At 41.8% G+C, this 26,858-nt stretch overlaps 1 protein-coding gene across 1 annotated transcript in view; it reads right to left on the bottom strand.

The window, feature by feature from the left end:
* The window catches only part of ATRNL1 (attractin like 1), a 1,044,719-nt gene that overhangs the window by 761,964 nt on the left and 255,897 nt on the right, over positions 1-26,858 (bottom strand). Inside the window, exons 11-13 of the mRNA XM_065407744.1 lie at positions 22,302-22,386; positions 18,974-19,182; positions 9,738-9,856 (exon numbers count right to left, since the gene is read on the bottom strand). Coding sequence (XP_065263816.1) covers positions 9,738-9,856; positions 18,974-19,182; positions 22,302-22,386 — 413 coding nt within the window. The remainder of the gene's footprint in view (positions 1-9,737; positions 9,857-18,973; positions 19,183-22,301; positions 22,387-26,858) is intronic.

Here is a 26,858-nt window from a genome sequence, read left to right as displayed (position 1 = left end):
GGATAATCAGATGAACTTGAGTTCCCAGTGTGGTGCTGTGGCCAGGAGCGTTTATGTGACCTTTGGACGAATAAAGGGGGGACTCTCAAGTAGGAGTAGAGGTTATTTTACCTGTTTATTTGACATTGGTGTGGATTGCTGCTGGAATACTGTGTCCAGTTCTGGTGCTCAGAATTCAAGAAGGATGTTGATAAATTGAAGAGAGTTCAGAGAAGAGCCACAAGAATTACAGAATTAGAAAACATGCCTTATAGTGATGAATTAAAGGAGCTCAATCTACTTATCTTAACAAATAGAAGTTTAAGGGGTGATCTGATTACAGTCTATAAATATCCACATGGGGAACACATATTTAATGATGGGGCCTTCAATCTAGCAGAGAAAGGTATAACAAAATCCAATGGCTAGAAGTTGAAGCTAAACAAATTCAGACTAGAAATAAGACAATTTTTTAATGGTGAGAGTAATTAATCATCAGAACAATTTACCAAGGGTCATGGTGGATTCTCCATCACTGACAATTTTTAAATCAAGATTGAACTTTTTTCTAAAATATATGCTATAGCAGTGGTGGGCAAATTACGGCCCGCGGGACTGTCCTGCCCGGCCACCGAGCTCCTGGCCTGGGAGGCTAGCCCCTGGCCCCTCCCCTGCTGTCCCCTCTCCCCCGCAGCCTCAGCTTGCCCCACTGCCGGCGCAATGCTCTGGGCGGCGGGACTGTGAGTTCCTGGGACAGCGCAGCTGCAGAGCCCGGCCTGACCCGGTCTCTGTGCTGCGTAGTGGTGGTGGCGGTGTGACCCGGCTGTAGCACCGCCAGCCACCGGTACTCCAGGCAGCGCGGTACGGGGCAGGGAGCAGGGGGGATTAGATAGAGGGCAGGGGAGTTCGTGGTGGTAGTAAGGGGGCGGGGGTGTGGATAGTGGTCGGGGGAAATGGGGTTAAATGGGGGCAGGGGTTCCGGGGGGCAATCAGGAAGGAGGGGGGTTGGATGGGGCGGCAGGGGGCAATCAGGGGCAGAGGTTCTGGGGGCAGTCAGGGGACAGGGAGAAGGGGTGGTTGGATGGGGCAGGGGTCCCGTCAGGAATGAGAGGAGGGGTTGGATGGGGCAGCGGGGCTCTGGTCAGGGGACAGGGAGTGTGGATGGGGAAGGGGTCCCAAAGGGGCCGTCAGGGAACAGGGGAGTTGAATGGGGCAGGAGTCCCGGGGGGGGGGGGGGGAAAGCCGGGCCACGACCTCCTCCCCTAACCGGCCCTCCATACAATTTACGAAACCCGATGCGGCCCTCAGGCCAAAACGTTTGCCCACCCATGTGCTATAGGAATTATTTTGGGGATATCCTATGGCCTGTGCTATGCAGGAGGTCAGACTAGATCAGTGGTCACCAACCAGTGGATCTCGAGCAACTGGTCAATCTTGGAGACTCTTACAGTCGATTGCGATCTCCAGCCGCTAAAAGTCCGGCGGTGCAGTGGGGCTAAGGAAAGCTCCCTGCCTGCCCTGGCCCTGCACTGCTCCCGGAAATGGCCAGCATGTCCCTGCAGCAGCGCAGCCCTTGGGTTGAGGCAGGGGGTCTCCGCGCACTGCTCCAGTCTGCAGCTCCATTCCTGGCCAATGGGAGCTGTGGGGACGGTGCCTGCAGAGGGGGGCAGCACACGGAGCCACGTGCCACCCGCCCAGCGACCGCAGGGATGTGCTGGCCGCTTCCGGAAGCGGCATGGGGCCAGGGCAGGCAGGGAGCCTGCCTTAGTCCCACTATGTCGCCGCCTAGAAGCTGCCTCAGGTAAGCGCCCCCCAACGGGAGCCCACACCGCAACCCCTGCCCCAGCCCTGAGCCCCCTCCTGGAGCCAGCACCCCAGCACCCCATACCTCCTCCTGCACCCCAATCCCCTGCCCCAGCCCTGAGCCCCCTCCCGGAGCCAGCACCCCGTACTTCCTCCTGCACCAACACTCTGCCCTAGCCCGGAGCCCCCTCCTGTACCCAAACTCCCTCACCCCGCACCCTCTCCCACACTCCGAACACCTTGGCCCCAGCCCAGAGCCCACACCCCAACCCCTGCCCCAGCCTGGTGAAAGTGAGTAAGGGTGGGGGAGAGTGAGCAACAGAGGGAGAGGGAATGGTGTGAGTAAGGTGGGGCCTCAGGGTAGGGGTGGGTAGATCCTGGGTTGCATTTAAATTCAAAAAGTGATCTTGTGCGTAAAAAGGTTGGAGACAACTGGACTAGATGATCACAATGGTCCCTTCTGGCCTTAGAATCTACGAATCTATTAATCATATGCCAGGCTCATGGGCCCCTTTTTGCCAGCATAGCTGTTGCAGAAGGGCCAGTGGGAAAAAGTATTAATCTGCCCCCAATTCTTCCAGCAGCTCTATAGAGATCAGGAGGCATGTGACCACTGCACCACCTTATTACACAATTGAGGTCCCAGCCAGCCACAAACAACCCCTTTGGGGAGGCTAGCACTGTTAGCAACACTAATCACAATCTCTCCCCTATGGTTTTGTCTTCACTACAGACTTAACTCGGGTTCACCTGTAGGTTTTCCCCATAACATGCTCCATGTTCACACATCCAGCTGCCTCTGTCGATGCCACATGATGAAGCAGCAACCACCCACCGCTGCATTGGGCAGGCCCTGAATTAGCATATCCCATATATTGCTAATCCAAGGTAACAAATGAAAACATGCAGCTACAGCCAATCACAGCAATTGATGCAAACCTTTCCAATTACCCCGGGGCACCCATGCCTGTGCCCTATCTTGCTATCTACCTGTGCTCTGACCCCTGACTAGAAGTGATTTGCCTTCATATGCCTCTGCTTAGTGTTCTCAGTCCCACACTGCTTGTAGCTTCTCCACCTTCGCTCATCTTGTAAATCTCATGGCTGAGTTGTAGGCAGCTAGACTGAGTAGTTACAGCCAGAGATCCATGGTCACAACTGGGTCAGGATACTGAGAGGAAAGAAGCATGAGACAAACTGGAAATCAGAACCACGAGTTGGGAACCAGACTCAGACCAAGGTAGGATATCACAGGGTGTGAGGTAGGAGACAAACTGGAGGTCAGGAACCACAAGTCAGATACCAGGAGTCAAGCCAGGTTAGGATGCCAGGAAATCAAGTGGGGAAGCACAAGGCACACAGTCTAGAGCAGAGTAGAGCCCAGTTGTTCAGACAGCTTGCTGTTCCTGTTTCTGGCTTAAATAGGGCCAGCAGGCCAATCAGCAGTTCTGGGACTCCACCAATTGGATCTCAGGGGCAGAGCCTCACATTGGGGCTGGGCTTCATGGGTCTCAAGTAAGCTATTGTGAGCAGGCTTCCAGGTGGAAGGTTGAAGAGTGGTTGCTCCCATAACTTGCAGGCCTGAGTTTGAGATCCATGGGTCATGACAGTAAGGTTGCAGCAGCTTGAAAAAGGGTTTGACATAATCATCAGTGCTGCTCAATCTCCAATCACCTTGATCCCCTCCCCATGCCCAACTCCTTCCATCCATTCCTTTACAATACTTTGGAACAGGCTGAAGTTCGCTGGGCAATAGAGTGCATTTGTTTGAGATAAAACTGGATTATTTTTTTTATTTGCAGCTGCCTTCAGTTTATATAAAATTATAGGAATTCAACGGTATGCAAAAACTTTTTCCCTCTGTGAGGACCAAATGAGTATCAGACTCATGGAGGGAGAAGAGGACACCTAGGAGACAATCAAGTATTAGTGAAAAACTTCAAAATTTGAGGTAAAAAAAAAAAACCTGCTTATGAAGGAGCCTGCTCATGGAGGAGCATAAAAACTGTTCTAGATTATCAGAAAAGTGCCATAAGAAGGACATACGTTTAGTTAAAAAGCAAAGGAAGGAGGGGAAGCCACTGGCAGGTTATCTCTGCCATGACTGGGTGCTGAAGGAGTGAGACATGGCATATCAGAGGGCCATGTTTAAGAGACTATTGGGACTTATGAGTCATCCTGCCCAAACCTCCATGCCACCAATGGCCAGCTCCATGGATTCACCCAAATGTTACCACATTCGATAAACTGTGAACAACAATTCCATGGGGAAGGAAGCTAATGAGCCACGGAACCTCACACCAACAGAATATTCACTGCACTCTACACCTGCTCCAATTCAGGGAAAGAGAACAGATACCCCAATGATGTGCAGTTTCCTTATTTGTGACAAGGTTTTATGTTGTCTTATATTTGCATACATTTGTAATCATGTTAGCGTAGCTGGTCTTCCCACATTTTTATCAATCAACTTCAATAAATGCAAAAAGAAAGGAATATTTTTTTATTTAATTCATGTATAAACACTACATTTCAATACAAGACAAGAGCACAATGTGCCATACAACCTCATTAATCAGCCTCGGTGTATTAAAGTGTAGCTCAAGAATGCAATTGCACAAGGCATCACCTACAGACTTTTCTGTAACAGAACCTACCCCATTAGTAAGTGCATTTGTGGTTGTCTGTAAACAGACCCCAAAGAATTATTATCGGCAACCCATTCCATTCCAAAGTATTCCCACTTATACTTACATATACTATGAAGCACACAACATACCCAATCACATGTATGGCATTAAACACACTACAGTCCAAATGAGTTTTAATGGTGCCATGTTGCTTTCAGTTGGCCAAAAGCACATTCCACCATCATCCTGCACCAGCTCAACATGCATTTAAGCTGTCTCTTGTCTGGTTGGTGCAGGTACTGATAAACCTTCATCACCCAGGGCTGCAGAGGGGAGGCTGGGTCACCTAAAATCACAGTTGGTACAGACACCCTACTGCTGACTGTGTTGTTCGAGGGGAACGATTTATAAGCTTGTCCATGCTGAAACAGGCCAGACCTTTGGAACACCCTAGAATCATGCACCCTACCTGTGCATCCAGTGTAGGTATCCATGAATATGCCACAGTAATCCACAAGGGCCTGCATAACAATGGAATAGTAATGTCCTTGCTTGCTTCAGATGGCAAGCACAGGATATGTATGTGGCCAGTATCAATAGCACCAAAACAGCTCAGGAACTCCATGAGTGCAAACCCAGCAATTATTTCAGAGATATTTTCAATTTTCACAACCTCTAGAGCCAGCACAGCATTAATTGCCTTGTAATCCTCCTTGAATGCTGTGACAGCCATTGATTTGCCAACCCCAAACTGACAATTTCCACAAGGTGATAGCAACACACTTCTGGACAATTATTGCCTCTCTTATCTGGGTGTTCTATCACTCAAAGTCTGGGTCACACTCCTCATAAGCTCCAGGAATGTGGCTCTCATGTGAAAATTCTGGGCCCATGGCTGGTCATCCCATGTTTCCACCACAGTGAAGTCCCACCACTCTGTGCTTGTGGTTCTGATCCAGTCTGCGTACAGGAGGTGTGTGTGTGGGGGGGGGGGGGCGTGGACTACCATGAAAAATAGCATCAGCTCAGTCCATGCCTCCATGTCCACATGGTCCCATTCTGTTGTTGCTCTTGAGCTTCTGCTTGTAAATACAAACCACTGCCTCTTTCTTCTTTAGGATGGAGGTCGCCTCTGAAACACCCACCATGGTTTCTTGACAGCATTTCCTGCAGAGGCACGCCAACAAAACATTGCCCCCATAAAAACCAGCATCTGGCAGTTACATTTATTAGTGTGAGCAGGATCCGTATCTTCAGCACATCACACCAGCCTGCGTTCTGCCAGGAAATGAATTTTCCAGCCCTATACCATTTCCTCACACAACTTCCTGAGTGGGCAGACAAGTCTCCCCAGAACACCCTGTGACTGTAAGTATAGAGTGGCACAGTGAGCTTTGACACTATGAATCATGGGATCCATGCCCAGATAGCTTTACTGCTTCTCACAGTTACATATAGTGCCCTTGCAGACATGGGGCGTGACAGCAGCATGCAGATATCAACAATGTGTTTGCACTGTAGTGGGTTAGGCAACTGCTCATTGACTAACCTGCAATTGCATACCCATGGTTAGCATGCAGTGAAGACATAGCCTGAGTAAAAAGACCACAATGTGCCCAAGTTGATGTAGAAGGATACCAGAGAATGAGGGAGGCACCTTACATCCTATTCACCAAGGCATCATGCACAGTTTGGCCCCAGAGATATTACTTTAATATCACATTTCAGCCCTTAACTTTGTAAATCCTTCAAATACAGTGAATTACTTTATGAAGTAATCATCATTACTTTTCATGGTTTTCTTCCTTTCCGCTCCCAGATAATTTCTTTTAATATTTGGTTCCATTATTTTAATAGAAGCCAAAACCAGAATTTACCAGACAGTAACTACAAAGATTGTTTTTTTCCCATTTTACACCATTGAGATCAAATTTGCTTTTTTATTCCAATTACCCACTGCCTTCCCTGTTGTCAATGACTTATCAAAAATAATTGATAGTGGTTCAGTGTGTTTGTTAGCTAATTCTCTTAAGATCCAGAGACATATATACTCTGGACCTGCTGATTAGTATAGTTCAAAGGTTTTTGTTGTTTTTTTAACCATTCCTCCTCTTCTTATCAACACCACAAATGAAAAAAAAAATCTTCATTTCTTCCTAAGTCTCAATACTTACCCATATTTTCTTGTGTAGAAACAATTCAGTGATTACTCTAAAATGGCTGATAAGAAGTCTTATGGAATTGGTTGTATTTACAAATAGACCGTTTGATACTTTCTAGTATTTGTTTTTCTTGACCATCTATTTGGGTCAGTTAGTTGTATCTCAAAGCAAGATTGATTTATTTTTTTATAAACTCATTCTAATCCTAAAATATACGGAGTACTTAGATATATGGTGAAGGTGAGCAATGGAGAGAAACAAAAACATATTTTCAATAAACAAGAAGTGAAGTTTGCTAACAAAAAGTCCACCCTAGGGTTGGTGAAACTGCTTTTCTGTAACACCGGACAAGCTCTGAGCCACAAAACCCAGTAGGATCAGTATTTGAAACTCCAGTTTATCATCCCAATATCTATATTTTAGCAATAGAGGCCTAAAATTGAGCAATATTTACTTTTTATATTGTGATTTTCTCTCTCTTCAATAAAATTCTGCTTTATTGACAACAAACTGACCTGGGTTTTAGATGGTATGAATTGGTACAGTCAATTTCTTACGCTACATTGTGCCTCAGAGAAAAAAAAAATAATCGAAACTCTGACCTTGAAACAGGAACTCATAATGGCTTCTACAGTACAGAGTCTAAGATCCAGAAAAGATTTAGTTCTACCTTGCCAAACAGTTGCACAGTACCAATGGAGAGGGCCTTTGTGAGCTCAGGTAGTGCCAGAAAAATGACCTGAAAGTTACTATTGGCTACTACCGGAGGTAGCACTGCCTACTTGCTAAAACACCAAGCTAGCATGGTGGAGGTTTAGCTTTAATTCACAGTTCTGCCACTGAATTGCTGTGTGACCTTGGGAAACTCAACATCTTGGTGCCTTAGTCTCCCAATTTACAGAATATGGGTATGCTACCCACTTTTGTAAAGTGCTTTGAATTCTAATGATGAAAAGTACAAATCATCATCATCTATCTTTTCATGCAATCCTTAAACAAATCTACATATTTTTGCTTTATTCCCCCTCCCCCCCCCCCCCGTCTCCATTTCTCATAGACTGTTTATACCCTCAGACCTTTGAGAACTATCCAAGTGAAATCCAATAGGCTTTCCTATGTTCTTTCACAGCAATTCTTTTAAACATCCAAGAGAGCTTTTGTAATTTTTGGTTTTGTTTTTAAGGAAAAATCTTTTATCAAGATTGCAAGTGAATTTATCTCAGGGAAACTAAACAAATGCCCTCTGAATTCTGCTGTGCATTTAAGTGCTTGGCATATCGTCCAAGTACTGCTGTATGACACTGATACCATGAGTAAGTCAATCATAATTCGCACATTTAAAACCTGCTCAAAATTTACTGATAACCTAGCTTGCATTTTGCTGTCACTGGTGTTTGTGTAGTGAAGTAACAAGGAGATGGCAGTGAAATTCAAAACACAGCAAGAGTCAATGTTTCCTCTTTTTTCCCCTGTTTCAGTATTTCTATTTTACAGGAAGGAAAGATGTATAAGAAATAAGAGCTCATGAAAATAACAGTACGCAGGAGACCATTGTAAATTTATTAGTTATTTATTAATATTCATCAACATGTTTATCAGTAACCTTCCCGAAATGGTGGAGAGGGTGGTCCCTATATATTGTAGATTCCACAATATGTTGCAATTTCAAACACTATTGCTCTTTATTCCTATGGGCTAATTCTCTGATGGTCAGTAAAATGCTACAGTGTGGTGAGTTTATGGAATTTTACATCTGTTTTAGCGGTAACCTTGCAGTACATCTGATGCTTCATATGGGTGCCGTGTAAGAAATTAGATAGATTAATAGATTCAGTTAGGGCACCAGACTGAGAATCAGGAGACATGAGTTCTGTTCCAAGAATTGTCACTGACTCACTACATAACCGTAGGCAATTCACATAACTTCATTGCCTCAGTTTCCCCATCTGTAAAATGGTAATAATCATACTTATCCACCTTTGAAAAACACTTTGCGATCCATTGATAAAAAGCACTATGAAAGTTCTAAATATTATTACTATTATTTTCTGAGTCATTATTCTAGTGGGAGCTGTCAAAACTTCTCAATTTTGTAAACAGCTCCATGTTATATTGTCTTGTAACATGATTGTGTAGGGTTTCCATTGTAAAGAATAAGTAATGAGTACTAAGCCTCATGGATGATGCTGTTGATCTGACAATAACTGTTCAGATTTCAGTGAAGCCTAGGGACTTAGGCACCTCTCTCTTATTGAAATTCAAGAGGAGTTGGATCATAGAATTGTAGCACTGGAAGGGACCTCGAGAGGTCATCTAATCCAGTCCCCTGCACTAATGGCAAAAAAGTCACTTAGCACTTCTGCCATTTCCACATTTTCTGTTATTGTCTTTCCCCACTCATTTGAGAGTAATGGGCCTACCCTGTGTTGTAGAAAAATTTACTAGGCCTAAACTTTGGTTGGCTCAGGTAGGCCTGTATTTTTTGGCTTGAGCCTGAACTTTAGTCAAGTTAACTGGAAGGAGGAGGTTTTTGGAGAAAGGGGATTTTTTGAAGGCAGAGTGAAGGAAAAGTACAAAAGTAGAACTATCTATAATCACAAGGCTGGTGATTCATAACTGCCCACTGGTAGTTTTAGGGGAAGCTTGTAACCACAAAGGGCAAAGTGAGAATAACAGGAAAGCTTGCTATGCTATATTCCCTTTTATGGATATTGTATTCCAAATATGGTAATAATGTTGATAAGAAAGTATGTATTACGAATTGTGGTTTTGTTCTATATAAGCCATTCAAAATCTGTGTTCGGGGGAACTGCCAGTTCACTGGTACCCACCGTGCATGCTCGAGAATAAAAAGGCCTCAGGCGATTCTGATCCAAACACAACGCGTGGTCGTTTTTTTCCACGACACCTGTCCTTGGATGCCTATCTCCCATAGATTCCTTTAAAAATCCCAGCCAATACTGCCATATGTTCACTTTTTTATATGCTAACAGACTAAGAACTTAAATTACCTGGTAGGATCTAGGATAACTTAGAAAGTTTCTTAGTTGAAGGATGGGGAGCAGTCAAAAGTAAAGTAACAGAAAGTTTCAATTTTCAGATGTTTTTCCTTTGCATTATCACTCTGTATGTTAACTATATATCCATAGACTCAAATACTCACCATACTGCAGTTACTGTTCGCTGAAATGCACTTCTTGTCATCACACCACTGGCAACCATTTGTATTGGCGGTACAACTGGCACAGTCTGCATATCTGTAACATCTGTCATCTGCAGCAGCTGTAGTACAAATGAGAGACAAAACAAATGGCAAGATGAAAGAGAGAGTGCACCACATTTCTTAATTCACACATTTTTAACAGCTGCTTGGGACAATATCTGGCATTTTTTCATTGCAAACAATCTAAGATGCAATTTACTTAATAGAAAATCAACCATATTAGGTTAATGTTATTTACCCCCTTTAAAACACCTGTTCTTTAAACACATATTAGTTGAAGTTTCATAAGACCCTGACCTGTCAAAGAAACAAAAACAGTCCTTGATTTGTAACCTATAGACTGATACTAGAACAGTACATAGATCAAAGAAACACGTTAATAGCCTTTCATTCTATCCCTTGTTCGTTAATTTAACAAAGTGAGTAAGTATACTTTTAGGCTTGACCTCTTTACAAAAATAGTAGGTCATTATGCAAGAAGACAGCAGTAAAACAAGTAAAAACAAAACCTAACAGGATCATTCTGTAACTGATAAGAATCAATTGTAACTCTTAATTGATTTCATAAACTTTCAATACTGTATACAGTAGAACCTCAGAGTTACGAACATCTTGGGAGTGGAGGTTGTTCGTAACTCTGAAATGTTTGTAACAAAACATTATGATAGCTCTTTCAAAAGTTTACAACTGAACATTGACTTAATACAGTTTTGAAACTTTACTATGCAGAAGAAAAATGCTGCTTTTACCCATCTTAGTTTAAATAAAATAAGTACAGAAACAGTTTCCTTACCTTGTCAAATCTTTTTTTTTTTTAAACTTTCCTTTTTTTTTAGTAGTTTACATTTAACACAGTACTGTACTATATTTGCTGCTGCTTCTTCTTTTTATTTATTTGGTCTCTGCTGCTACCTGATTGTATACTTCGGGTTCCAAATGAGGTGTGTGATTCACCGATCAGTTCGTAACTCTGGTGTTTGTAACTCTGAGGTTCGACTGTAGTAAATTACCATGGTTTTAAAAGAACAACCATTTGGAATATGGTACAAAGATAAACACTACATATTTTTAAGGAAAATAAGTATGTGTAATGTACATTTTACTAGATTTTCAATACAAAGTATATTCGAAGAATAGTTTGTTCTCCAATATATTGTTTTTATTTTACTCATCTTAACTATTTCACTTGTCATGTTACAATAATAGATAGTTTTGATATTTCTATACCCAACATTTTCTCTTGTGGGAAACCAACTGGAGTTGTTATTTTGGGGGCTTGTTTGTTTGTTTTTTGGGGTTTTCTGGCAATGAAGTAGCAAGTATGTGGCATTTTGGATATTTCTCCACTGCCATAATTAGCAGACTAATCACACATTACTTTTTAAAAATATGTTTATACTTAGCTGTGAGCATGGCATTTACCATACTGAAAAGGTGGGTATGAGATTTACATGAAGATCAAAATGTAAGTAAAATACTGCAATATAATCTGTTTTACAAAAACATTAATCAATCTCTGTTTTGGTTTTACCTTAGCTAAATCATAACAGAACTTTAATATAGTCAGAAATCCGGTGGGATATATGCTGAGCTGTTCCAGGTTGCCCTTTAATCCCTTCAGTATAGGTTACATGAAGTCTAGGAGATGACCTAAAAATGAAGTCTAGATAACAGGATACAGCCATTTGGACATCCAAGGTATAAAGCTTTCCTCTGAGTTGGAGTGAGGCTTCAGAAAAAACATTGGAAGAGGCATGGTTTGATTGAGGTGGAATGCAGAAAATATCTTGGGCATAAACTCAGGGTGTGACCCAAGAGAGACCTTTTCTTTGTGAAAGATTGTGAAACATAGGTCAGCTAGAAGTGCCTGAAGTTCAGACACTCTCCTAGCAGAAGTAATTGCTACCAAAAACTGACACAAGCAGCAAAGATGATGTTGCCAAAGGTTCAAAAGAATGATCCATTAAGTATGACAAGACCAAGTTCAGATCCCATGTGAAATGTGTTGTGGGTGTGTTGTCCTCAATGAAAACGTCAAAATAATTGTTTAGTAGTTGGTGACATGGACCTGCAATTGATGAAGCTAAACGCCTATGTCGAGGAGGCTTAGATCTCCTTCTACAGACATCCCGGGCTCTTGGCTGGTAAAATGAGAACCTATAGTGAGATCGAGTTTAAACTGTTTCCATTTCATCATTAGAGTGTAAACTCTCAGAGAGCAGAGTTGCTCAAGAATTTTTTAACATGCACATGGTATCATACGGATTTTTGGGGGGGGGGGGAAACAGCTTAGAACCTTCAAACAAAAGGTCTTTGATGGAAATAGTTGTAGCCATGGAACACAAAGCAGTGTCTGGTGCATCAATGGCTTCTTGAAGAGAAGTGCAGGCTCTGAGACGTCTGTCAGATATTATTGCCATGAACTGTCTCTTGTATTCTTCAAACAATTTGTCTGCAAATTTCACTATTGATGACCAATTAATAAACATGTATTTGGAAGGCAAAGCCTGGTAATTTGATACCCTCAGTTGAAGACTTGCAATGGTATAGGCTTTCCTTCCATACAGGATTTATTAGCTGCAATGACTACCAGAGTCTGAAATACGATAGGTCAGTGGTTCTCAAACTTTCCCTCCCCCCCGACCACTTGAAAATTGATGAGGGTCTCAGCGGACCACAATGATCTTTCCAAATGTTGTTTGTACCGTTAGCTAACTTTGGATAAAAGTGATATATATATATATATATATATATAAACAATTTTGTTCGACAAATAAAAGCACACAACTCATATTTTAATATCAGTAGTCTTACCTTTCTAATGCGATGGATGTGCCCTCCTGCCGCAGCAGCCCCCAAGCTGGGCTGGGAAGGAAGGGGTCTCTCCCCTGCCACAGCAGACACAGAGCTGAGGCTAGGAAGGAGGCCATCTCTCCCCAGCAGCCACAGCCTTGGAGCTGGGGAAAGTCACCTCTTTTTCTGCATATCCCAAATTCCCCCCACCCTCTAAAGCGCACACCTGCGTGGCTCCACTAATTAGGTGGGTTGCCCTTCATTCTCTCGTGTGCAGCCGCCCAGGCGTGCACCTTAGAGGGAACTATTCACGGATCACCTGAATGGAGCTCGCGGACCACTGGTGGTCCACGGACCACAGTTTGAGAACCTCTGGGATAGGTGAAATAGTAGTCAAATTCCTGTTGAGGAACCTGGTAACAATTGTCCACACGTTTGGCAGCATGTGGTACAGAAGCCGGTCTCTGCCAAAGTGTTGTGGCGAGCTTTAAAAAGGGCTTTGTAAATGGGAAGGGCAACACTTTCAGGTGCTGGAGCCTTCAGAATGTCCAAAAATTCATGCAGATTGCCCTGCACAACTTCTGCTTGCGCCCATAGGGATATGGCCGCCCTCATAATAAGATCCTGAAAGATCTTAAAGTCTTGAGGAGGAGAGAACTCTGCTGTTATGGTCTCATCAGATGAAGAAGAAGAAATGTAGGGAGTTAGTTCTGTGGCTTCATCCCTGGGTTTCTCTTCCTCAGTTGGTCCCAACATTGGGAGTGGCTGATGGGCCAGAAGGGGGTCTTCCCTGACAGGAATAGAGGCTAGAGATATGCTGACTTTCTTCCCAACTGCACTGCAGATGGGGATCTAGAAACACTGAGAGCAATCCAGAGTGCCCAGTAAGGCAAGGGTGGGTAGTTCAATCTCTGCACTGCACGCAGTGATGGACACTAAGCTGGCTTATAAGCTTTCCTGTTCCATACCATGGGTTAGATCCGCGTCTGTAGAACGTGACCTGAAAGGTGATCTAAAAGACCTTGCAAGATGAATAGGTCATGCTCCAAATTTGAACAAGAGGAGTTGCAGCTCTCTTCAGGAAACAGAGGAGCTGCTCTGGTGGGTGGCAGGGGAGACAACAGCCAGCAATGCATGCTGTTGCATGGACAGTAATGCTAAAGTTGAAACTGGTTTTGTTAGACAAGTTAGATGTCTTCAAGTCACCAGGGTCTGATGAAATGCATCCTAGAATATTCAAGGAGATGATTGAGGTGATATGAGCCATTGGCTATTATCTTTGAAAAGTCATGGAAGACGGGAGAGATTCTAGAAGACTGGAAAAGGGCAAATATAGTGCCAATCTATAAAAAGGAAAATAAGGACAACCCAGGGAATTACAGACCAATCAGCTTCATTTCTCTACCTGGAAAGATAATTATCTTATTGGATAATTAATTATTATTAATGGAGCAAATAATTAAGCAATGAATTTGCAAACATCTAGAAGATAATAAGGTCAAGTAACAGTCAACATGGATTTGTCAAGAACAAATTGTATCAAACCAACCTGATAGCTTTCTTTGACAGGATAACAAGCCTTGTTGAAAGGGGGGAAGCAGTAGACATGGTATATCGTGACTTTAGTAAAGTTTTTGATACTGTCTTGCATGACCTTCTCATAAACAAACTAGGGAAATGCAACCTAGATGGAGCTACTATAAGGTGGGTGCAAAACTGGTTGGAAAATTTTTCCCAGAGAGTAGTTATCAGTGGTTCACAGTCATGCTGGAAGGGCATAACAAGTGGGGTCCTGCAGGGATCAGTTCTGGATCCGGTTCTGTTCAATATCTTCATAAATGATTTAGATAATGGCATAGAGAGTACATTTATAAAGTTTTCAGATGATACCAAGCTGGGAGGGGTTGCAAGTGCTTTGGAGGATAGAATTAAAATTCAAAATGATCTGGACAAACTGGAGAAATCGTCTGAAGTAAATAGGATGAAATTCAACAAGGACAAGTGCAAAGTACTCCATTTAGGAAGGAACAATCCGTTGCACACATACAAAATGGGAAATGACTGCCTGGGAATGAATACTGCAGAAAGGGATCTGGGAGTTAGTGGACCATAAGCTAAATATGCGTCAACAGTATAACACTGTTGCAAAAAAAGCGAACATCGTTCTGGGATGTATTAGCAGGAGTATTGTAAGCAAGACACAAGTAGTAATTCTTCTGCTCTACTCCACGCTGATAAGGCCTCAACTGGAGTACTGTGTCCAGTTCTGGGTGCCACGTTTCAGGAAAGATGTGGAGAAATTGAAGAAAGTCCAGCGAAGAGCAACAAAAATTATTAAGGTCTAGAAAACATGACCTATGAGGGAAGATTGACAAAATTGGGTTTGTTTAGTCTGGAGAAGAGAAGACTAAAAGGGGACATGATAACAGTTTTCAAGTACATAAAAAGGGTGTTACAAGGAAGAGGGAGAAAAATTGTTTTAGTTAAACTCTGAGGGTAGGACAAGAAGCAATGGACCTAAATTGCAGTGAAGGCAGTTTAGGTTGGACATTAGGAAAAACTTCTGTCAGGGTAGTTAAGCATTGGAACAAATTGCCTAGGGAGGTTGTGGAATGTCCATCTTTGGCGATTAAGTGCAAGTTAGACAAACACCTACTAGGGATGGTCTAGATAATACTTTGGCCAGCCATGAGTGTAGGGGACTGGACTAGATGACCTCTCAAGATCCCTTCCAGTTCTATGATTCAGGTGGACTGCAGAGGACAAAATGCTGACTAATATCCAGACTCTGCCAATGGTGCTCACAGTGCCAGCATTATATATAGTGTTGACATTATCAATGGTGCTGATTGAGCAGACAAGGAAGACAGAGCCAATATGGCTGAAGCCGCTGCTGCTACTGGTACCAGATGTTGAAGCAGCAATAAATCAGGCACAGAAAGGTACAGCAAGCCTTTGCTGCAAAAAACCATCTATGGTGTTGCTGGTACCAAAACAGGAGGTAAGTGCTCCACAGACAATACCCAACTGTGCCAGAGTGGAGGTAGTTCCCAGCAGCAAAAATGAAAGCACCAGTCTTGATGGCCATGTTGGAGTCAATGGTGCCAACTCAGACAGTACCAGTGAACATAGATGTTTATAACCTGATTTCAGCTCAGTGCCGGAGGACTTCTTAGATCATTTATTCTATTCACGTGACAAAGTATGAGACCTAGATAATCTATCAGCCTCAGTTGATGAAGATAACTTCTGCTTCAAAGAGGCTACAGGAGAAGAAGGTGGAGATTGCAGTGGAATCTCCTGGCAGGTGATGTTAGGATTTCCATGTTCCGTGTCCGTCAAAAGGATCTTGTCCCATTCTTCTTCATGGAAGGTGATCTTGTAGCCTGCAACAACATCCATGGTGTGATGGCAGCCCTCAACATCGTTCATGATCCAGATGAGCGGAGACTGTTCATTGATTCATCAAAGACGAGTCTTAAAGCTGTTTTACTGCATAATGGCAATGTTTTGCCATCAATTCCAGTTGGTCATGCAGTCCATATGAAGGAAACCTATGACAACATGAAACAACTTTTGAGGTGCATAAACTATGACCAACATCAGTGGCAGCTTTGTGGAGATTTGAAGGTTGTTGCTCTCTTGCTTGGTCTGCAGACTGGATACACAAAGTACTGCTGTTTTCTCTGCGAATGGGATAGTCGTGTAAGAGATTCCCACTACATCAAGAAAGATTGGCCACTCCGACAGTCATTGGAGCCTGGGAGGAAAAGTGTTCAGCATCCACCACTTGTTGAATCAAGGAAGATTTTGTTACCACCCTTACACATCAAGCTGGGTCTGATGAAGAACTTTGTCAAGGCCATTGACAAAACACAAGCAGCTTTCAAGTACCTCCGTGGAAAATTTCCAAGGTTAAGTGAAGCTAAGATAAAGGAAGGTGTCTTTGTTGGTCCTCAGATTCGTGAACTTCTTCGAGATGATGCATTTGACCATGCACTGCGTGGCAAGGAAAAGACGGCATGGAAAGCCTTCCAGTTAGTGGCAATAAATTTTCTCTGAAACAACAAGGTAGACAACTACAGGTTGTTGGTGGAAAACCTCCTCAGGCATACAAAAGCCTTGGTTGCAACATGTCACTAAAGATACATTTTTTGCACTCTCATCTAGATTTTTTTTCCACCGAACTGCGCAGCAGTGAGCGACGAGCACGGCGAGCGATTTCACCAGGACATTGCAACAATGGAGAAACGCTATCAGGGCAAATGGAGCCCATCAATGCTTGCAGACTATTGCTGGACAGTGACAAGAGATGCTCCATTTAATGAATACAAGAGACAAGCCAAGAAGCACTGAGTAGACACTGAATAGGACTAAACTATGTACATAATAGTTTTTTGCCTTTTGTTTCATAATAAATTTTATTTATATAACCCTTTTGCTGATTTTTGAAGTGTTACATAAACAGGACAGGTGAAATATTATCATGTAAAGCAACCATAAACACATGAAAAGACCTAGGTTTACAATTTATGATTAAAACTCTATCTACACAATATACATAGATATAAAATGTAAAAACTTAAATATCTTAGAAACAGTAGCCAATCAGTTGTTTTAATTGTCATATTTGAATTCAGCCCATCAAAATACATAATAAATAGCACATTTTATCTCTGAAGCAGATGACTTCTCAAAAAGTGTAGACCAGTGTTATTAATGTAGAGTGTTCTTCAATCACCATTATATTTTGTACGCACCTCTTTATAGTGTTTTACACAGGACAGGTGCAGGATATAAAACATGCTAGGCAGTAAGATTTGTGAATAGTAGATGTAAACTACAACTAATTTATAAAATATATGATTCTGAAGGGGTGTAGCTGGCCCTTTGTGACCCTCTGCTGGAGGCTCTGCTATACCCTGCCCTAGTAAGGAGCAGCAAAGGTGGGTCCCTCCAGGTCTGCCTAAAAAGCCCGCACACCTCAAATTCAAGCTCTTTTCCCTCATCTACTGGTCCACTCAATCTTGCTCCCACCTCCATCTATTCTCATTTCCCTTACTCCCCACTATCACTCAGTCTAGTTTTTCTGCTTTTCACCTATCTTCCCTCTATCTGTGAGGCCTCCTATATCTGGTGCACTGTTCCTATCCTCATCCAATAAGCACCTTCTTTCTCTGTCCTCAAATTCCTCTTTAAAACCCACTGTTTCAAGCAATGCTTCCTTTCTTTTCATCAGTGATCCCCCTCCCCCTTTACAGCTCTTGAACCACATCTTCGCTAGTGTTTTACTATCTTATATAGACCTGACTCTCTTTAGAGATGGGAAACATGTCATAGTTTTGTTTGGAAAGCTATATATAATAGCTATATAATGTTTATAAAATTATTAACCGCTAACATTATAAAAACACCTGCAGATCAGCACTAACACTGGCGTTTCTGATGTCAAAAGAAAAGCAGATGGGTCAATTTGATGATAATATTTCTTAAAACTTAGTGACCTCCAAAACAATGTATAAGAACATAAGAACGGTCATACTGTGTCAGACCAAAGGTCCATCAAGCCCACTATCCTGTCTTCCGACAGTGGCCAATGCCAGGTGCCCCAGAGGGAATGAACAGAACAGGTCAACATTAGGTGATCCATTCCCTGTTGCTCATTCCCAGGTTCTGGCAAACAGAGGCTATGGACACCATCCTGGCTAATAGCCATTGATGGACCGATCCTCCATGAATTTATCTAGTTCTTTTTTAAACCCTGTTATAGTCTTTGCCTTCACAACATCCTCTGGCAAAGAGTTCCACAGGTTGACTGGGCGCTGTGTGAAGAAATACTTCCTTTTGTTTGTTTTAAACCTGCTGCCTATTAATTTCATTTGGTGACTCCCTAGTCCATGTGTTATGAGAAGGAGTAAATAACACTTCATGATTTTATAGACCTCTACCATATCCTCCCTTAGTCATCTCTTTTCCAAGCTGAAAAGTCACAGTCTTATTAATCTCTCCTCGTACAGAAGCTGTTCCATACCCCTTGTGATTACTTCCCTTCTTGGAAAACTTAGAAGATATAAAATATTTTATTTCTATTTCTTTCCATTCTGACACCTTACTTATAAAATCTTTCCAGTAAAAGAAGGACCTGTGAGGAAACTAAGATATATCCTGTTATTCACCATTACATTTCATTTCTAAAGAGTTTTCCCTTACTATAAACTAAAGAGAGGGTGATAGCTGTCAATCCTGAAGCACTGGAAGGTTAAACAACTGATGTTAAATATAAGAAAATGTCTTTATACAGTCATGGAAGCATTGCTACACTTGACATTATGCAAAATTATAATTCAATGAAGTGCAGAAAAGATTAAAAAAATCACTCTTACCTGTTTTTCTGGTACACTTTGCTTCAAGGACATTGTTAGCACGTCCAGATTCCCAGGATTCACAATGGTTTTTGTTCCACAGACATCTTATCCCTGGACCAGCATTTTTACACAGTTCTTCTTGTCTGAATGCTTCACAGTCTGGAGGCTTGTACACAAGGATATCATTCAACAGAACACTTGAAAAACCCCCAAATACGTACATGGACCTAATGACAAAAGAAAGGGAATATAAAATAACTGTTTTTATAAATAAAGCATTATTAAAGCTATATCCTCTTGCTTTTTTAGCCACCTTTACATATATTATGGCAGTATTCTTCACAACAGTCAAATTAAGACTGTGTCAGTATTTCCCTTAAAAACCTCAAAGTTCATGTGGTTTTTTTCCAAAAGTTTGCTCCAAGATGAAGCTTAAAGTATGTCTAAACTCAGCCAAACTATATGTATTAGAAAAATATAGAGCAGTACATAGAAAATGGGTGGGAAGAAGGAAAAAGGACTGTGCAGGGAACAGTATTCTTTTTTGGTATGAGGTAATGCGAACATATACTGTATGAACTAGATGGTCTGCAATAAGAGATTGGGACCAAAGAGCATTTCTCTTTGAGACAGAAGATTCCAAGGACAAGTAACACCAGCCAGCAGTCATGGACATATCTCTTAGCTAGCAGTACATTTCTGGATTTGAGGCCATAGTTCTTCCCCCTTCTCATTTAAAATTAAGAAGATCTGAAGAATTAATCTAGATCTCTCTAGCATCATATACTCCCAAGGGGACCTCTTGTTTGGTAGCGATACAGGTATCAATGGGCTCTGAGGCACCTCCAAAGCAGTACAGTTTATGTTAAAGAGCTAAAATAATATAGTAAGATCTGAAGAACAACTGGGTATTTTACTGCAATTTTAATTCATTGTTAGCAGCCAAATCTTAAAGCTTCAGATATAGTTTAGATAAGAATCAATCCTTTAAATTTCACTTATCACTATTTGTGAGACACTAGCAATAGATACACTCTTTCATTATGAGCAATTCTTCTCTGCTAATGAAACAATCTACACATATTTCATTAGTGAATTTGAAGTGCTGTGTTTGCTGATCATTGCAATTTGCTGCTGTTATTTATCTCAAGGATTGAGATATTGTTGCATTATTATTACTACATATTATTGCATTATTTTTAATATAATATTCATGTGTAAAGTAACTTATATACTCTATAATTATTGATGTGTTTAATTATTTACACATTCAGATTATTGGAAAGTGATAAATCATGTAAAAAAGGCAACATACAATTGTTGGCATTTAAAAGTGATCATTTATGGTATCAACAGCTGCCACATGTTAGGACATAAGTGAAACCCATGAGAGAGGGCCAATGAGAAAATGTTCTTTGAGGTCCTCCTAACTAAGTTTCCTATAAAACTCTTCCTTCAGAGCAGGGGTCCCCAACACGGTGCCCGCGGGCACCATGGCACCCACCGGGGCATCTATGTGCGCCTGCCTACTGGCCGTCAGACAAGCAGCCGCCGACATGCCGCCGAGAAGCGGCAATGTCAAAAAGCGTTGCTGCCAAAATGCGTTTCGGCGGCGACGCCTCTTGATGATGCTACTTTTCGGCAGCATTTTGGCAGCGACGTTTCTAGGTGGCATTTCGGCGGCTGCTTGTCCGGCGGCCATGTTCCTCGGTGGCTAGTCGTCCGGCGCCCGCCACAAGGAAAAGTTGGGGACCACTGCTTCAGAAGGATAATGTTTGCCCCACCATCATTGGATGAAGCAAGGAGTTTGGCCATCAAGTCCTGCAAACCTCAAATGATCTGCCAAAAGCTAAAGCCACTTGCACAGAGGCCATGTGTGTCCATGCCAGCTCTGGGGCCCACAATATTGACCTCCCATTCCCTGCCAAAGTAGCTATGTTGGGTTTCCTCTGTGGACAGCAACCTTTACAAACGGTTTGCTGGGGGTTGAAAAAATAATGTAGCCTGGAGCTGGTAACTGTTGGTACATACTGACTTTAATGATGATCACTGCATGGGAATCATCTAACGCTTACTTTTTCACACAATAAGTAAATTTCTCCTAGAAGCTTATGATTTTTGACACTAAATCACCTACAGTGTGTTACTGAATTTAGAAAAAGAATTTATACATTACATCCAAGTGATTACTATACTTGGTGTTGATTTCAAACACACTGTAAATCACTAAACATCCTCGCCACGTATTAAGCATTGGGGACCTTTGTTCAGCTGTATGGTGAAAGTGAATTGCCCCCTTTAACTGCAAAGATCCAGCAAGCAGGTAGGAAGGAGGTCGTTGCCCCTTTATGCAGCCCTCTCTCCCCGAAAGGATTACCAGTTCCAGGTAAAGATGTAGGAAGAAACACAACCGGATGAGGTCAGTTCGGGGAGGAGACGCTGCCCCCTTCCAGCTGACTGGAAGTGTGTGGGAGGTTATTTATACCCAAGGCAGTTCCAGGAAAGACCTCTAATGCAGACCAGGCTAGCATCACCTACCCTTCCCCACGCATGGATCTTTATCTGCTGCGGCCATTATGCTAGTCGCCCCTTTTCTCAGGGGGGCTGGGAAGGAATTTTCTCTCACTGCCAGAAAGGCTGAGGCGAGGTGGGTTTTTCACCTTTCACAGCGGGTTAGGGACCTGCTGGAGTAGGAAAGGGGGGTTGGGCCTGTACATGTACTCCATATAGAATGGTTATATGGTGATCAGATAAAATTCATTGGCAAAGGATTTAAACAAGGCATCCTTTAAATGAGCAGCAACAGGGGATTTGGGGCTCCTGCAACTGGTATGGTGGGGAGTCAATTCCCCACCCTTTATAGCCCACTTAATGCTCACAAAAGGTGTGTGGGGCGGGGGGAGGTTGGAGAAGCAGAATGGATGGGACCAGGCTTGAAAAGGGGGAGGGCTGACAGCAGCCCCCTGAGTATATAGAAATATATATGGTATTACCTACACTGTACAGTTATCTGCCAGGTACTCCCAGACATTTAAGAATAAAGTTGCAGCATAATCAAAAACCACATCCAGTGCCCCCTGTCCTGGCAGAGCCAGACAAATGTTCTACCCTCAGGTTTATATAAACATTCTCTAAATCAACATGTTCCACAACTACCCCAAATAAATGATTTGATGTACGATGACCAGGATATGCAACGTTGTTCTTGAGGACTACTATTCATATTAATAAATGACATCAACTGTACACATCATGGAATTGCACTTTATGTAAATATAATTGTCATCATAGGTATTTTTTCTTCCTGCAAAAATGGTCAGAGACATTTAAAACATGCTTCATTTACCCATTACTGACAACTGCAGTGTGTCCAAATCTGTTCAAATCTCGATGCAGATTAGGTTTTGGTAAAATTTTCCATTCATCACAAGCTAAAAGACAAAAGGAAAGCATATGATTTCCTGTAATAAAGTTTCAAGAGACTTTCACAAAATATATTACATATGTAAATACCAAGATTAAATCAAAGCCATATATGGGCTATTTTTAGAGGAAAGTAACAATTTGAAAAATGTCTTTTTCAAATGCCTTGATTAGCAATGCTAGTATATGATACCCACTTGAAAAACAAATATTCTTTCTGTTCTAAGATTTAAATACTTCATTAAAATCATTTTTTACCTTAGTGATAACTAATTTTTCAAATGTCAGGATAAAATATAAAAAACTCCAAAGCAAAAGTCACTTCAATATAAACTTCAAGTCTTTGCAATATCAACTTTAGCTTGGTTATCTAGACAGACTATTTTTTTTTAAAAAGTATAGTACATTGTCCTTAACTTTAAAGCCAAAGGTATTGTTGAGAAATAATATAAAAGCAATATATTGCTGCAATGTAGTCTGCTTTATTCTTTCAAACACACTAACGGATATGAAATTTCTTATACTCTTTCCCTGCACCTAACCTCAGGACAGCATACTTATGTCACTAATACCTTGCTATAAATCAGGTGTTTTTTTTTTAAACACAGAATAGCCATAGGTGAGTAATTGTGAAATTTTAAAATAGAAACCAGCAAAATGCCTATTCAGTAATATGAGCATGCACAAGGGCTATCATTAGAGAGAAGTATTATATTATCAAACATTGGAGGGTGAAAAGCACACAGGCAGCTAACTATTTAACAATGAGCAAGGCTGACCTACTTCAAAGCACTTTTACAGCTGTTCTGGGAATTAGGTTTGTTGACTAAGTAATTAAGGTTGCCTTTGGATACACATGCAAATTAGATTTGCAATGCAAACTATTTATAATGTTGTAGAGATGCTTTGTATTTTTAATGTAAAATTATCAAGATAGGATGTGCAAGAGCTGTTGCAACCCCATTTTATAGGGGGAAATAGGATGGGTATAGCCAATTCGGTGTAATGGCTATTGATAATCACAGGAGAATAGCTCTTCACACCAGACCAAAACAAACAAACAAAAACAAAGAAACACTGTTTTGTGAAGGTGGGACAACTGATAAACAAGAAGCATACAGCAAATGTACAGATTTGTTTTAAAAGTTATTTATTTTTAGTGCTAAGAACTATGCTAAACATTTTACAAAAATTAAAAAAGACAACTTCACCAAAAAAAATTATAACCTAAAGAGAGCACATAGAGATAAAGAAGGTTGAGAAATTATGAGATACTTTTATTTTCATACAGTTTATAGGAAAATAGAGAACTATTTGAGGGATTATAGGAGAAACTCTTTTTTTGTTTCCTTTTTTAAGGAGAGACGCATCTAGAATCATGGAGGAAATCTCAGCATTGAAGAAAGTCGTAGTTACTTGTTACTTTGTTGAATCAAAATGATTTAAGACTGTGTAGTCTGAAACAAGTGATAAACACAAAGGTGTAATCAAAACGAGTCAGGCAAATTTTTTTTTAAATACAAAGACCTTTAATCACAGCCAAATTCTCTTATCAGAAATGTGAGGCCATAAAATATCTAACATATCGACAACAAAATGGCAGAGATTTCAAAATCAGATGATGACTCAATCAGTTTACCAATATGAAGAGACAAGAAAGTAAAGCAACTTTTCATTCATAGAAAACTTCATTTATTCAAACCAATATATCCAGAAATCTCTCTACTTCCTTAATCTCCTTCCTCAATCACAAGCATCTGACCCATGCATTAATGTATCTCACCTCCTAAACCATCATAAACACCTCTCCATGCTTTTTATTACTCAATTTGAGTAGCAAAAACTAAGTACTAGGGAGATATTGTCCTATAGTTGTTCTTGAAACAACAATTTCAATAAAAAAAGATCACAGAAGAAGAGGTTACTTATCTTGTATGGTAACTGGAGTTCTTCAAGATGTATGTGTCTAGGTGTGCTCCATTTCAGGTGCACATGTGACCCTTTCACTTTCAGAGATTTTTGGCAGCAGTGCTCATTTGGGCCACACATGCACACTAGCTATCATGCCATATATTGAGGATACATAGGGCTGTGATGGACAAATCTCACTCAGTTCCTTCTCTGCTACAAAGTCCCAATGAGATGTGACTCCAAAGCAGAGAAGGAAAGTGGGTAGTGGAGGACCCATAGAGACAAACATTTTGAAGAACTCCAGTTACTGTACAAGATTAGTAAACTCTCCTTCTTTGAGTAATGTCCCTATGGGTGATCCACTTCAGGTGACACCTGAACAGCACTCCTTAGAGAAGGTGGATGCTTTGGCATCTGTTCTAAAACCAATTGAATGACACGGTCTCAAATGCAGCATCTACCCAGGATGCATGCACTTGACCATTACACTTTGTGAATGGATGGATGGATGGAGATCCATGTGGCAGCTTTGCAGATTTCTCTGATAAGAATGTCTTTTAGTAGGGCAACAGAGGTAGACTGCAATCTGGTGAAATGAGCTATAATCCTAGGAGGGAGCGGGATGTCAGCAGCTTCATAGCAGGCAAGAATACAACCGGAAACTCATTTTAAAAGTCTCTGGGTGGAGATGGGTGTTCCTTTAACTCTATCTGCTACAGAAACAAATAATCGAAGAGAGGCCCAAAAGGATCTAGTCCCGTTCAAACAGAAGAACAATACCCTCCTAATGTCCAAAGTGTGAAGGATGCTGTACTCCCTAAACTAATGAGATTTAGAGTAAAAAACTGGCAGATGAATAGTTTGATGTAAAAATCCAAGGCCAAATTATGTAAGAATTATTATGTAAGAATCAGGGATCTGGTCAGAGCGATACCTTGACTTTAAAGAAAACAGTAAAGAAAACGGATTGGAGGGAGGGTCACCATCCAAGTCCCAAACTCACTAACTTTCCGAGCAGAGGTGATAACCACCAAGAAAGTCATCTGCATGCATAGGTGTAAGACTGAGCATGTGGCCAGGTGTTCAAAGGGAGGTTTAATCAGAGAGTTGACTAATTTAAAAACCCAGGCTGCGGTGTGCTCCCTGATGTGTGGAAACAGGCTGGATAACACTTTAATAAAACTAGAAGTTTCAAGGTGAGCAAACATCAAAAACCCTTCACTGGAGAATGGAACACTGTTATTGTCGCTTAGGTGAAAATTAACAGAGCTCAGAGAAAGGCCTGCATTCTTGAAATCAGAAAGGTACTGTCTCCTCCTAGTGGGTCTCTGCCTCCACCTTTGTGGGTCATACTGCCTCTGATGTTGGATATAGGGCACGGATCTTGTTGTTTGTGCTGTATAATACTTTGCTTGTTTTTTTCTTTTGGGAAGGTGTTTAAATACCCAAGGATGTGAGGGTCACCCTGGAGACCTTTAACGTGTCAAGCGACTCATCCATCTTGGATGTGAACAGTTTCGGGCCCTTGAATGGAAGTTCCTCAACAGTAAATTGTACCTCAGAGAGGTGAAGTCAGGAAGCTCATTGCATTACCATAGCCGTGATGATGGAATGTGCCGCTCTCTCTCTCGAGTCCAGTGAGGCCTATAAGGCTGTTTGAGCAAGAAGGTGGCCCTCTGAGATGGTTGCTTTGAACTGCTCTTTTTTGTCCTCGGGTAGAAAAATCAATAAATTAAGATATTTTTGAATTATTTATGAAATTATATTTGGCCATCAATGTCCCATAATTGATGATCCTAAATAGAAGATTCATTGACGAGTAGGTCTTTTGTCCAAAAAGGTATAACCTCTTCCAGTCCCTGTTGTACGGGGTGGTTCTGGAGTGATGTTGTCTACCCCTTTCATTCACAGCCTCTACCACCAGGGAGTTTGGCGTGGGATGTCAGAACAAAAATTCCATTCCCTTGGAAGGGATATAATAGGTTTTATCTGCCCTTTTACAGGTGGGTGAGATTGTTGCTGGTGTCTGCCAAGTGGTCTTGGCTGGGTCCATGAGAGCCTTTTTTATTGGTAGGGAAATCTTGGAGGAGGTTGAAGTCTGGAGGATGTCCAACAACTTATGTTGGGATTCCACCACTTCCTCCAGAGGTATTCCAGGGAATCTGCAATCCTCTTAAACAGTTCGTGAAACTGTTTAAGATCATCTCCCATGGTGGGTAGTGAGGGCATGATGGGTTCATCCAGGGAAGAGGATGAAAAGTTGGCAGCTGGTGCAGGTTCCTAGTCTGAAGTCTCCTCTAATTCCTCGACTGCCTCTTCTGGAGGTTCAGAGGATCTAGATACAGAGGGTGAAGGAGAATGCCTCGACCTCACCCTGGGTGGACTTGGAGGCTTAGGGTACTGTTGGCAGTACACTGCCCGTGGGTCCCAGTAAGGCCACTGTGGTATGGTATGGTATGGTATGGTATGGTATGGTATGGTATGGTATGGTATGGTATGGGTGGTGGCATCCTTTGGTTCCTGTACCAGCCTTGAGTTTCAGGTCCTGGGTGATATTCATGGTGTTCTG

The sequence above is a fragment of the Emys orbicularis genome, chromosome 7 (assembly GCF_028017835.1).
Source record: "Emys orbicularis isolate rEmyOrb1 chromosome 7, rEmyOrb1.hap1, whole genome shotgun sequence".
NCBI classification, from domain to species: domain Eukaryota; kingdom Metazoa; phylum Chordata; order Testudines; family Emydidae; genus Emys; species Emys orbicularis.
This window is presented reverse-complemented; position numbering and strand designations above follow the sequence as displayed.